General features: G+C 66.6%; 3 protein-coding genes across 3 annotated transcripts; 1 reads left to right on the top strand and 2 right to left on the bottom strand.

The window, feature by feature from the left end:
- Nucleotides 45-2,350, bottom strand: DNAJC5G (DnaJ heat shock protein family (Hsp40) member C5 gamma). The gene is made up of 4 exons (XM_021391859.1): nucleotides 2,133-2,350; nucleotides 1,834-2,047; nucleotides 732-876; nucleotides 45-467 (listed from the first exon to the last, which is right to left on the bottom strand). Exons 1-4 carry the CDS (start codon nucleotides 2,243-2,245, stop codon nucleotides 385-387), a joined length of 555 nt encoding a protein of 184 aa, XP_021247534.1. The 5' UTR covers nucleotides 2,246-2,350; the 3' UTR covers nucleotides 45-384.
- Nucleotides 2,755-8,847, bottom strand: LOC110396407 (uridine-cytidine kinase-like 1). The gene is made up of 14 exons (XM_021392022.1): nucleotides 8,586-8,847; nucleotides 8,089-8,195; nucleotides 7,856-8,026; nucleotides 7,620-7,691; nucleotides 7,299-7,488; nucleotides 7,158-7,219; nucleotides 6,770-6,786; nucleotides 6,182-6,280; nucleotides 4,486-4,579; nucleotides 4,330-4,392; nucleotides 3,850-3,972; nucleotides 3,667-3,774; nucleotides 3,428-3,584; nucleotides 2,755-3,343 (listed from the first exon to the last, which is right to left on the bottom strand). The coding sequence occupies exons 1-14, from the start codon at nucleotides 8,845-8,847 to the stop codon at nucleotides 3,270-3,272; spliced, it is 1,599 nt and encodes a 532-aa protein (XP_021247697.1). The 3' UTR covers nucleotides 2,755-3,269.
- On the top strand, nucleotides 9,507-11,923 carry SLC30A3 (solute carrier family 30 member 3). The gene is made up of 6 exons (XM_021391858.1): nucleotides 9,507-9,871; nucleotides 10,463-10,829; nucleotides 10,903-11,092; nucleotides 11,172-11,277; nucleotides 11,414-11,548; nucleotides 11,628-11,923. Exons 2-6 carry the CDS (start codon nucleotides 10,789-10,791, stop codon nucleotides 11,771-11,773), a joined length of 618 nt encoding a protein of 205 aa, XP_021247533.1. The 5' UTR covers nucleotides 9,507-9,871; nucleotides 10,463-10,788; the 3' UTR covers nucleotides 11,774-11,923.

Here is an 11,996-nt window from a genome sequence, read left to right as displayed (position 1 = left end):
CCCCCGCCGAGCCCCATCGAGACAGAGACCACACCGCCGAGCTCCCCCCCATCATCCTTTAATGGTGCCCATAAAATCTATACAAACCCACGGAAAGTGCCTGAAGGGTCCCAGCCCCACAGCGAGCATGGTGCGGCCCCGCAGTGGGGCAGAGAGGGGCCCGGCGGGCGGCCCCCCCCACTCCCACCCCCCCCAGCCCCAGAGCAGCGTTTGGCACCCAGTGCCCGTCAGGGGGGTCCGGCCCCGGGGTTACAGTGCTACCGGTCTCGGTCACAGCGCTGCAGGACGGTTTCACCTGAGATTGTGCCCCCCCCAGGCGGGGTCCTGGGGAGTGGCGGTGGTCCCGGAGGAGGCTCTCCCCCCCCCCCCGGCACAGAGGCGGCCCTATGCCTCGCTCCTGGCTCCGGCAGCGGGCAGGGGCTGGGCGCTGGTTGGGGGGGGCTGCGCTTCCACCGGGATCTGTGGGTCTGGAGAAGAAAGGTGTGTGTCAGCAGCACGGCATCGGGACATAGGGCCGGGGAGGGGGTCCTGAGGGTCCTGGCAGCAATCCGGGGCTGCACATTGGCATCAGCATGGCCCCCACCGCCCAGCTGCAGACCCCAACCCATGCGTCCCACCAGCCCCTGACCCCACAGGTGGCCCCACAAGCCCGATGCAGCCCCCTCCACCCCCCCGGCAGTTCTCCGTGGGACGGGAGCGTCGTGGGGTTGTGATTTCGGACCCCAACTCACCGCCACCATCGTCCGCCTCCAGGTCCTTGGGGTCGACGTACTTGTAGGACTCGTCCTCGCGGGGGGGGAAGCACCTCCCGCAGCAGAAGAAACAGCAGCAGAAACAGCAGCAGCAGGTCAGCAAGCCGCAGCACAGTGCCAGGGCCTGCGGGATGGGATGTCAGACCCTGGGGCTTCCCCGAGACCCCTGTGGCTTCCCGGAGACTCCCAGGACACCCAAGAGCCCGGGGTTGCCATGAGACCCCTGGGGCTGCTCTGTCTGAGACCCCAGGGCCCAACTGTCCTGAAACCCCTGGGGCCACCATTAGTCCCTGTGCCCAACCACCCTGAGACCCCCAGGGCCACTGTGAGACCCCTGAGGACACTGTGAGACCCCTGGGACCATCATGAGCCCCTGGGTCTGCCATGAGACCCCAAGGGTTCACCTGCTGTGAGACGCAAGGACCACTGTAATACCCCCGGAACCACCCTGAGATGCTGGTGCCTTCCTAAGACCCCAGACCCAGTCATTGTGAGACCCCAGGGCTGCCTTGATACCCCAGGGGCCACCCTGAGACCTCAGTGGCCAGCTGCCCTGAGATCCCCAAGGTCACCTGAGACCCCATGCCCAGACACTGCGAGACCCCAGGGCTGCCTTGAGACCCCCAGAGCTGCCCTGAGACCCCAGTGTCCAGCTGCCCTGAGATCCCCAGGGCCACTGTAAGACTCCTGGAGCCACCCTGAGACCCTGGGGCCCTTCTGAGACCCCTGACCCAAACACTGTGAGACCCCAGGGCTGCCTTGAGACCCCTGTGGCCACCACCCTGTGACCCCCAGTGCCACTCTGAGACCCCCGGGGCCACCCTGAGACCCCAGTGGCCAGCTGCCCTGAGATCCCCAGGGTCACCTGAGACCCCATGCCCAGACACTGCGAGACCCCAGGGCTGCCCTGAGACCCCCAGAGCTGCCCTGAGATGTCCAGGGCCAACGTATGACCCCTGGGGCCACCTGGGACCCCAGACCCAGACACCGCGAGACCCCAGGGCTGCCCTGGGACCCCCGGGGCCACCCTGAGACCCCCATGCCCAGCCCCCCCGACCCCCTCCCCGTGCCCGGTGCCCACCTGGAACCACCACTGGGACATGAGGAAGTAGTGACGGACGGCATCGTCCCCGAACTGCTCGGCCACGTAGAGGCCCAGCGAGCCATACTGGTCGTACAGCCGCCTCCGGTCGGCGTCGCTGAGCGTGGCGTGCGCGCTGTTGATCTCCTTGAAGCGCTCGGCCGCCGCCGGGTCGTCGGGATTCTTATCGGGGTGGTAGCGCAGCGCCAGCTTCCTGCGGGGACACGGGGACGCGGTACGGCACGGCCCGGCCCGGCACGGAGCGGTACGGCCCGCCCCCCGGCCCGTGCCCGCCGTACCGGTAAGCCCGCTTGATCTCCTCGGGCGAGCTGCCCTTCTCCAGCCCCAGGACGCGGTAGAGGCTCTCCCCGACCCGCGACAGCTTCCGCTGCGGCCTGCCCGGCTCCGCCATGGCCTCGGCGACCGCCGCGGGGCAGCGGGCGCGGGGCAGGGCCCGGCCGGGCCGGCAGAGAGCGCGGAGCCGCTTCCGTCCGTTCGACCGACACCGCCCCGAGCGGGCGGGGCCTGGGCCGCTGGGCGGCACGGCGGGGCCGGGCGGCGGGATCCGAGAGCCAGGCGACGGCCCCAGCCCAGCCCCTAATGCCAGCCTCCTACAATAGCCCCCAGCCCTACCCTGCCACAACCTAGCCCCCAGCGCTCCTCCGCAGGCACTGATCTCCCACACTAACCCCCCCTGCCCCCCCAGCCTTCAGCCCCGAGCGGCAGCCCACAAGCAGCATGCCCCAGCTGCTGCCCGCCCCTGGGGACACCCCCGAGCAGCACCCAGTGCCGCCCCTCTGCCCCCACCGCCCTCAGCACACGGTGCCAGCCCCCAGCCCCATCCCGGATACCCAGTGACAGCTCTGTAGCGCTGCGCTCCCCCCCACCCCCAGCCCCATGTCCCCTGCTCCGAGCCGTCAGCGGTGGCCGCGCTGCTCCTTTATTCCAGTACAAAACGAAGGCGGCCACGTACAGTACGGAGCGGGCGGCAAAGCGGAGGGGGGGCCCCACCGTGGGGGAACCGCTGCCCCCACGGCCCCCGGCCCGAAGAACCTGAGCAAGAAGCATGGCACGGCCCAGCCCTGGGGGGATGGGGGGCCCCGAGGAACAGCCCCTGCGCCAGCGTGGTCCCCTCCCCCCCCAAAAAGGGACCTTTTTTTTTTGGAGGGGGACGGTATGGCCCCACCGCCGTGGGGCTGGAATGCAAAGGAGTGTTTGAATATCAAACCCCCCCGTGCCACGCGGGGGTGATGGAGCATGAGGAGGAGCCCCCCCCTCCCCCCATCCCTGATGGTCTGCAGCAGCGCCGGGGGGGGCGGCTGCTCAGAATAAATACAAATAAATACAGATTCCAGCAACGCAGGACCCGACCCGGGACCCCGGGGGTGGGTGGGGGGCGGAGCGGTGGCACTGTGCCCCCCCCGGGGCTGGCGGGCTTAGCAGTCCATGGCTTCGCTGTCGGTGCAGGCGGGCGGCGCATCGGTGCCAAAGTACCTGTCCCCAAAGTTCCCTGCAGGAGATAGGGAGGGGGTGAGCGGGGGTGACCGACAGGGGCAGCCCCCCCCCCCACCACCTCACACCCCCCTGCCCTGACCGATGCCGGGGATGATGTGGAACTCCTCGTTGATCCTCTTGTCCACAGCGGTGGTGATGATGCGGACGCGGGGGAAGGCGTATGCCACCGAGTGCACCCCCATCTCGGCCATCAGCAGCGAGAGCAGGAAGATGCGCTCCTCCGGCACGTCGTGGTCCTGCGGCACGGCACACTCAGAGCCCGGCCCGTGCCCCCCAGCATCGTGCTGTGACCCCCCCCGACCCTGCCCGGCCCCTCACCAGCAGCACGCGCACGGCCATCATGGCAGCGGCGCCGGTGGACACGGTGCTGTCCATGAGGATGACGTAGTCCTCGCTGATCTCCTTGGGCAGGCGCAGGTAGTGCAGCTGGAGGAGGACAGGCGGTCAGACACCGCGGTGGTGTGCTGGGGGCTCGGCCTGGGGGCTGCGGGCGCTGCTCACCTCGGGCTCCCCCGTGTCGTGGTTGGTCTGGATCAGGATCTTGCCCAGGCGGATGTCCTTGCAGACGGCGGTCAGCGCTTGCTCCATGGTCTCCCCGGCCCTCAGGATGGACACGCCGGTGATCTGGGATGGGGCAGGACCGCTGTGTCACGGCCACATCCTCCGTACCCAGAGCCCCCAGCCCAGCCCTGCTGAACATCTGCCCCGCCTTGCTCAGGGCCCAGCTGCTCTCTGGGGGCTCCCACAGGATCTGGCAGGACCCACACCCACCCCACAGGGCAAGGGCCAGCCCCGCGGCTGTCCAACGGTTGGCCAATGGTTGACTAACAGTTGACTCACAGTTGACCAATGGTTGGCCAGCCAATGGCTGACCAGTGATTGACCAACAGCTGGCCAACAGTTGACTAATGGTTGGCCACTGGTTGACCACTGTGCTGTCCCAGTTGGTGCCCAGTGGATGAGGGGACCAGGACATCTCACCCGCTGCCTGTGGAACCGCTTCCCCTCGTAGGTTGTCCCCTGTGGTGTCTCCACCGTGACTGACTGCAGAAAGGAGAGGGAAAGAATGTGGGCAAAGCCATCCCCATGTGGCACCACTGCCTCTGAGGCGATGGGGACGGAGGGCCGGGGCCGTACCTTCAGCGGGAGGAAGGAGAGCGCATGCTCGATCAGCAGCCGCATCAGGCGCTTGGAGTAGAAGATGAACTCGTCCCTGGTGGTGTCCTTGTTCCTGTGGGAGGATGGGCGCTCAGTGGCCGTGCAGCCAACGAGGGACACAGGCATGGAGCAGCCCTTGTGGCTGGAGCCTGGGGACACGCTGCTGACAGTATGGGAGGAGGGCTGCCGAGGTGGCGGGGGCCCAGAGCATCCCAATGGGGAATGGCTGAGAGCCCCAGGGCCCTTCAGCCCGGGGGAGAGAAGGCGCAGAACTGTGGGATTCTGTGAAATTCTGAAAGGCGCAGCGAGACTGAGCCAGTGCTGCAGTGCTGAGGAGGCGAGAGAGAAAGTCAACAAAAAACCCCACAGCACGTTAGTTCTTGAGAAAATAAGGGAGACAAAGGAGCCCTAACAGCTCTCAGCTGGTCAGCAGATGGAAGTGGTGGCGTTGGCAATGGTCCCCGAGCAGCAGAAGGATACTGGGTATTTTTATTCTGTATTTTGGGACATCATCTCCCACTTCTCGCATTGCACGGCGCAGATGACAGACAGCCCACCAACAGCAGCGCTGGAGAAGGGCAAAGCAGTTGCTTCTATCTCAGGGGAATTTCTGTGGTCAGATCTCGGTGCCTTGCAGCCAGGAGCTCTGCGAGGACCAGGAAAGCCCAACAAGCCTTAGCACAAACTGGGCAGCGTGTCCCAGCAGGGCACAAAGTCCAGGAGCTCAGGGCAGAGCTGACCCACACCCTGCAGCCTCTGCTGCCAGCGCACGTCCTGGAGCCCTTCCACGTGTACACGCAGACTGGCGTGCAAACAACGGCAGGGAAACGCCGTTCTGTGTCCACACAGGACTACTTTCTGCTCCTCGCATCTGCACAAGAGCTGAGGATTGCCCTGGAATCTCCTTCTCCCCGAGATGCCAAGCCTGGATTTGCCATGACGCAGTGAGCTGCTCATCTGCTGCCAGCACACGGCACTCAGACAGACGGCTGCGGCACAGGGAGCCCCAGCGCCGGGCAACAGGGCTGCCAGCACCCGGTGAGCGGGAAGGCAGACCCGAAAGAGGGAGGCTGGACACCTAAGAGCACCAAAGCCAAAGCCACTGAGCCGCCCCCGAAACACAGCGACCTTCCACCAGAAGAATTTCTCAGCCCGGCTTCCTAAGAACCGCGTCGCTTCAGTTTTCCTCCCTTCCTGTGGGCTGCGGTAGGATGTGAGGGGGTGGGTGACTGGCCAAGCCAACGCCCCTCATAAATGTGGTGTTTTTCTATTTACCATCTGGAAGAGGCAAAGTCCGCCTCCCCACAGCCCAGGCTGCGACGCGCGGCGCTGCCGGTGACGGGAGATTAGTGGGGCTGATCCCCTCCTCCCGGGCAGCTGAGCCAGCACGCAGCTCTGAGCAGATTAAGGTTATCAGACGCTGGTGGCCTGGGAACAGGAGGGCTACAGACAAAGCAACATGTCAGAGGTCCCACAAGATTTGGTCTCGACCTTCTGAGCGTGCTATTGCCACCTAGAGAAAGGAGAGCATCGGCAGGGGACAAAAAGCGGAGTGAGGGCAAAGCCATGGAGCAGCACCTGGGTCCTGCTGGAAGCTCTAAGGGCTGGGATGGGGAAAGCAACACCAGCTTTCATGCAGTGACCCTACGGAACAGTCTTTCTGGGAGGGACTCACCTGATGATGGTGTGCATGCCCCGCACCTGCGGTGTGTTCTCCAGCACGCTCAGCGTCGTCGGCAGCGGCTGCCCCTGGTGGGCCGAGGCCAGAGCTGCCCTGCAGCAGAGTGCAGAGGTCAGAGCCGCGCAGTGCACACATCCACACAAACTTCTGCCAGCACCTGGGCAGCGGGGAAGCAGCTCCACACAGGCAAGGTGTGCTGGGTGCTGCCCTGGGACATTGCATCGCAGCACAAGGACTGCCCTGCTGCAGCTGCACATGTGATGTACCAAAAGCCAGGAGAACCTGCAGCACCCTTTTATGGGAGCAACTTCCAGCCTTCAGGGCAGGAATTGTGCTCCAGAGAGGGACAGCAGCAGCACGTGGAGGCAGTCCCACAAATGCTGCGCAGCTGCATGCACTCCAAATGAGCTGCACGCACAGCATCCACCCCTGAGGCTGAGGAACAGCACCTGCACTCAGACAACCCAGCAGAACTTCAGCCAGCAGGGATGGGGAAAAGGGAGAGCAAAAGGACAGTGGGGGCTGGCAGCCATCCCCCCGCCCAGAGCAAGCTGTAGCCCAGCCAGCAGGTCCCCAACGTACCTGACAGTGATTTCGCGCTGGGTGGGACAGCAGACATTCAGCGTGGCAAAAGGGGAAAGAAAAAAGAACAGACATTTGGTCACTGTGCCAGCAGCCCTGGCCAGCTCCCACCCCTTCTCCTGGGGCTGGATGGGGAAGGGGAGAACCCCACTGTGAGCAAGGTTGGAGCGCCAATGACACCACAGACAAGCGGGGTGGCAAGAGCTGCTTGGGACCGAGGGCTGCAACAGGAGAATGAGGCCACGGCATGAGCAGGTGCTGCACCATCCCCACTTCCCAGCCCTGTTTGCCTCCAGTTGCATAAAGGGGCGATGCTGAGACTCACAGGGTGCAGGGCCGCGAGCAGCCCCCTCCTCACCCAGCTCCCCGCCCTCTGCCAGCCCCTCACCTTCTCCAGCTGGCTGTGGACGTGCTGCACGATGAGGTCCAGTGCCACAGAGTTCTCCCCACCTGCCCGGAGAGCAGAGATAGGGGGTGAGAACGTGCACTCACCACCGTGGTAGAGTCGGGTGCAGGCAGCGCTTCTCACCTCGGGGCACCACGATGTCTGCCACCTGCACGCTGGGCTCGATGTACTGCTCGAAGGCCGGCTTCACAAACTTGTGGTACTGCTTGATGACGCCCACGATGTCGCGCCCCCGCTCCATGATATCGCGCTGCAGCCGCCGCACCAGCCGGATGTCCGAGTCCGTGTCCACAAACACCTTCATGTCCAGGAGCTGGAACACTGGGAGGGGTGAGCACCCCCTCTGCAGCCCCCCCCGACACCCCTCACACGGCAATGCTGCGCCAGCGGGACCCCTCCCTCAGGATCCCCCGGGGGGACCGGGATCCCTCCACGCAGCAATACCTTCAGCAGCTCCTTGTTGGCAAACGCCAGGATGCCCTCGAACACGATGACGTTGGCCCCATATACGGTTTTCTGTGGGGAGAAAGGTGCTGCGCTCACCCTGCCCCTCGACTGCTGCATCCCATCCCCTCACCCACCCCACAGCACGCAGCCACTGGGGCCTTTATGGTCACTCTGCAAAACCGCAAGCCCGGACCCCGTGCCCGCTGCCAGTCCCATGTCCCCAGGGCACCCACCCACTCTCGGCGCCGGCTGTGCGTGGTGAAGTCGTACACCGGCACCTTCACGCTCTTGCCCTTCTTCAGCTTGCGTAGGACGCTGACGAGCAGCTCGAAGTCGAAGGCATCCGGATGGTCGAAGTTGTAATCGCTGCGGGCCGCCAGCGCCTGCTGCCCCTCGTCCAGCACCTGCGGGTGGCACCGCTCAGCACCACGCTGTGCCGTGCCACGCCACGGCGCGCGGCCCTCACCTTGTAGAAGGAGTCCATGGAGAGCAACACGACCCAGGGCACGTCCAGCGCCTCGATGATCCGCGTCGCCACTGTCGTCTTACCCGAGGCGCTGCCGCCGCACAGCCCTGAAGCGAGCGGGCATCGTCAGTGCGGCCCAGGGCCACAGCCCGGCCCAGGCTGAGGCCCCAGACCCCACACCCAGACCGAGACCCAGGATGCAGCCCAGAGCCAGGCCCCAATTGAGACCAAAACCCCAGCCCCTGGTCTCAGATGCCAACCCTGGCCCAGCCCCAGAACTCAGAGGTGAACCTCAGATCCCAGGCCCAGCACAAGGCCCAGGCCCAGCCCAGCCCTGGACCCCAGGCCCAGTTCAAGCCCCAGCCCTGCTCTGGATCCCAGACCCATCATCCTAGATCTCACATCCCATCCCCATCCCACATCTGAGACCCAACCCCAGCTCCCACCCCCATGCCCATCCGGGCTCCTGATCCCCCCCCCAACCGCCCGCCCCGCACCGATGACGAAGGCCTCTCCTACGGGCGCCCCGGTCTCGCTGTACCAGGGCGGCCGCCCGGCCGTGTAGATGGTCCGCTTGCTGGTGCGCAGCAGCGGCGGCTCGGGCGGGCCCTGGCCCTGGCTGGCGGTGCGGCGGCGCGGCGGGGCCAGCGGCAGGCGGCTGAGCAGCGAGCCCAGGGAGCCGGGGCCGGGGCCGGGGCCGCGCTCGGGCCCCGCCGCGCCCCACGGCCCGCACCGTTCCCCCGCGCCCAACGCCGCCATCACCGCGCGGCGGCCGCGGGGGCTGGCGGGAAGGGGCGGGGCGAAGGGCGGAGCCACGCCCACACGCGAGGCCACGCCCCTCGCTCCGCTCCCAGACCAAGCCCCTTTCTCTCGGACCGAGGGGCGGGGTCACTGGAGGGGGCGTGGTTTAAGCGCAGACCGGCTCTCTCCAGCCACGCCCCCGTGGGCGGGGATCGGGGCGGGGCCATAGGCGGGGGCGGGGCCTTGGGGTCCCGGCGCCGCGCGGTGCTGCCCGGCATGGAGCGCCCGTCCGCGTCCGGCACCGAGAGCGCGCGGCTGCTGGGAGCGCGGGGACACAGGTACCGCCGGGCCGGCACCTCATCGCCGGCACCGGCACCGCATCACCAACATCTCCATACCGGCATCGGCACCCCATCACCGGCACCGCGTCTCCGGCACCGGCGCCGCATCGCCAGCATCTCCATATCGGCATCGGCACCCCATCACCGGCACCCCCATCGCAGCGCTCCATCACTGGCACGTCCTTACCGATATCCCCAAACCGGCGTCTCCATCCCCATCACCTCCATCCCGACGCCTGCACCCCCAGCCCCACCACCCACCACCCCAATATCCCCGTCACCCCCAGCTCCCCCCCGCCCCCGGCTCCCGCAACCCCGCAGCCCCCGCACCGCCCTCATGCCGCCTCCACGCCACCGTCACCCCCACCTCTGTGCCACCCTCGGGTCCCTCCACAGGTGTCCACCCGACACCGGCACCCCCACCGTCATCCCCCGCCTCACTGCCATCCATCCGTCACCCCGCACCGGTACCACCCCACACCCCCACACCGGTACCGCCCCCCGCCCCAGTCTGTTCCCAGGCCCCCAGGACACCCTGGCCTCGCTACCCCCCGGGAAGGACACTCAGGAGCCGGGGGGGGCCCCGCTGTGCCCCTGCAGCCCGGCCCCCCCCGGCCCCATTCCGGAGAGGCTCCAGGCGCGGCGGCAGCTGAGCATCGCTTGCAGCGTCTGCTGCCTCTTCATGGTCGGGGAGGTGATAGGTAAGGGGGTGCGGGGACGGGGATGGCAAGGAGTAAGATGTAATGGGGGGAAATGGGATGTGACAGGATGAGGCGGAATGGGACAAAATGGGAAAGGACGTAATGAGACGGGATGGGACATCGTGGGATGAGACATGAGGGGATGGAATGGGAATGTGATGGGGCATAATGGGATGCGGTGGGAGGAGATGAGACGATGGAATGGAGAGGTGGATTGGGACAGGATGGGACACGATGGGATGGTGAGCTGGGATGGAGCAGGATGAAAGAGAATGGGGCAGGATGGGATGGGGCAAAATGGGAAAGGACATAATGGGACGGAATGGGTCATGATAAGATGGGACAGGGAGTTGGGCTGGGACATAATGAGATGAGATAGGGCAGGATGGGATGGGACAGGATGGGGAGCTCAAATGGGATGTGATGAGACAGGACACGATGGGACAGAGAGTTGGAATGGGATGGAAATGGGATGGGACGTAGTGGGGTGCGATGGGATGAGATGAGACACGATGGGATGAGGAGCTGGGCTGGGACAAAACGGGACACGATGGGACGGGATGCTGTGCCAGAGCCCGGTGCCACCCACAGGCGGGTACCTGGCGCACAGCCTGGCCATCATGACGGACGCGGCCCACCTGCTGACGGACGTGGGCAGCATGGCCGTCAGCCTCTTCTCGCTCTGGGTGTCCGCCCGCCCACCCACCGCCACCATGACCTTCGGCTGGCATCGCTCGGGTGAGGGGGGCTCGGCCGCGGGGCTGCCTGCGGTGGGGGGGGCCCGCTGACACCCCTGCCCCGCAGAGACGCTGGGCGCGCTGGCCTCCGTGCTGTCCATCTGGGTGGTGACCGTGGCGCTGCTCTACCTGGCGGCCGCCCGCATCCTCAGCGCCGATTACGAGATCGAGGCGCGCACCATGCTGGCCACTTCCGCCTGCGCCGTGGGTGCCAACCTGGTGTACGTCCCCCTATCCACCCCCAGCCCTGTATGTGCCCCACGGCCCCGGCGCTGAGCGATCCCCTCTCCGCAGCATGGCCTACGTCCTGCACCAGGGTCACGGGCACGGCACGGGGGGCTATGAGGAGCTGGGGGGTGGCTGCCTGCCCGGCCGTGCCCCCCTGCCTGGCAGCACCAGCGTCCGCGCCGCTTTCGTGCACGTGGTGGGGGACCTGCTGCAGAGCGTCGGCGTCCTGCTGGCTGCCACCATCATCTATTTCAAGGTGTGGGGCTGGGCTCTGCCCTACGTGGGGGGCACCGCAGCCCCTCCGCCTCACGCCATTCCTCCCCTTCCCTCCGCAGCCCCAGTGCAAGATCGCAGACCCCATCAGCACCCTCTTCTTCTCTGTCTTTGTGCTCGGCTCCACCATCACCATCCTCAGGGATGTCTTCAGGGTTCTCATGGAAGGTGAGGGGGATGCGGGGGTTCTTCGGGACTGCAGCCCCCACCCTACAGCCCTTCCCTGTCCCTCCCAGCCCTATGGGGAGCAGCTGTTCCCACCCCCAAATGGAGAACGGAGCTGGAGGTGACCTCCTTGGTGCAGGAGCCCCGCGGGGCATGGCAGTGGCGGCGGTGACAGAGGAGCTGCTGGCAGTCAGCGGGGTGAGGGCCATCCATGACCTACACGTCTGGGCGCTGACACCGAGCCACCCCCTGGTGTCGGTGCACGTGGCCGTGGGTGAGTGCCCCACACACTGTGCACACCCCTGGCCCAGCCAGAGCCTGTGGGGCTGAGCCACGGTGCCCACCGCCCGCAGATGCCACCGCTGACCCCGAGACAGTGCTGCAGGATGCCACGGGGCGGCTGCAGCAGAAGTTCGGCTTCACCGCGTGCACGGTGCAGGTGGAGCGGTACCGGGAGGCGGCAGGGGGCTGCCCACACGGCCACAGCCCTTTGGCATGAGCCCCCACCCGCTGTGGGTTTGCAGCAGTGCCTGGGGGCCACGGCTGCGCCCTCCCGCCCTGCTGCCCCCACTGTGGGGCAGGGAGCAGGGCAGCGGGGGGCTGGAGCTCGGCCCCTTCCCCTCTTTGTGTGTCAGTGTCTGTGTCTGTCCGTGTTCGTCCCTTCGCGCGGGGCTGCAGCCCCAATAAAAGTGTTGGAGAGCAGCCGAGGGCTCAGCGCAGGG

The sequence above is a fragment of the Numida meleagris genome, chromosome 3 (assembly GCF_002078875.1).
Source record: "Numida meleagris isolate 19003 breed g44 Domestic line chromosome 3, NumMel1.0, whole genome shotgun sequence".
In the NCBI taxonomy this organism is placed as follows: Eukaryota; Metazoa; Chordata; class Aves; order Galliformes; family Numididae; genus Numida; species Numida meleagris.
This window is presented reverse-complemented; position numbering and strand designations above follow the sequence as displayed.

What these genes read in the sequence shown, in the direction of transcription:
- DNAJC5G (XM_021391859.1), bottom strand. Translation starts at nt 2,245, where the DNA reads ATGGCGGAGCCGGGCAGGCCGCAGCGGAAGCTGTCGCGGGTCGGGGAG. An exon ending in TGTCCCAGTGGTGGTTCCAG is followed by an intron (nt 877 to 1,833) that starts GTGGGCACCGGG and finishes CCCATCCCGCAG; the next exon opens with GCCCTGGCACTGTGCTGCGG. An exon ending in GGAGGCGGACGATGGTGGCG is followed by an intron (nt 468 to 731) that starts GTGAGTTGGGGT and finishes TTTCTTCTCCAG; the next exon opens with ACCCACAGATCCCGGTGGAA.
- LOC110396407 (XM_021392022.1), bottom strand. Translation starts at nt 8,847, where the DNA reads ATGGCGGCGTTGGGCGCGGGGGAACGGTGCGGGCCGTGGGGCGCGGCG. An exon ending in CCAACAAGGAGCTGCTGAAG is followed by an intron (nt 7,489 to 7,619) that starts GTATTGCTGCGT and finishes CCAGTGTTCCAG; the next exon opens with CTCCTGGACATGAAGGTGTT. An exon ending in TCTCCTTCCTCCCGCTGAAG is followed by an intron (nt 4,393 to 4,485) that starts GTACGGCCCCGG and finishes TCCTTTCTGCAG; the next exon opens with TCAGTCACGGTGGAGACACC.
- SLC30A3 (XM_021391858.1), top strand. Translation starts at nt 10,789, where the DNA reads ATGCTGGCCACTTCCGCCTGCGCCGTGGGTGCCAACCTGGT. An exon ending in CCACCATCATCTATTTCAAG is followed by an intron (nt 11,093 to 11,171) that starts GTGTGGGGCTGG and finishes TTCCCTCCGCAG; the next exon opens with CCCCAGTGCAAGATCGCAGA. An exon ending in GTCGGTGCACGTGGCCGTGG is followed by an intron (nt 11,549 to 11,627) that starts GTGAGTGCCCCA and finishes CACCGCCCGCAG; the next exon opens with ATGCCACCGCTGACCCCGAG.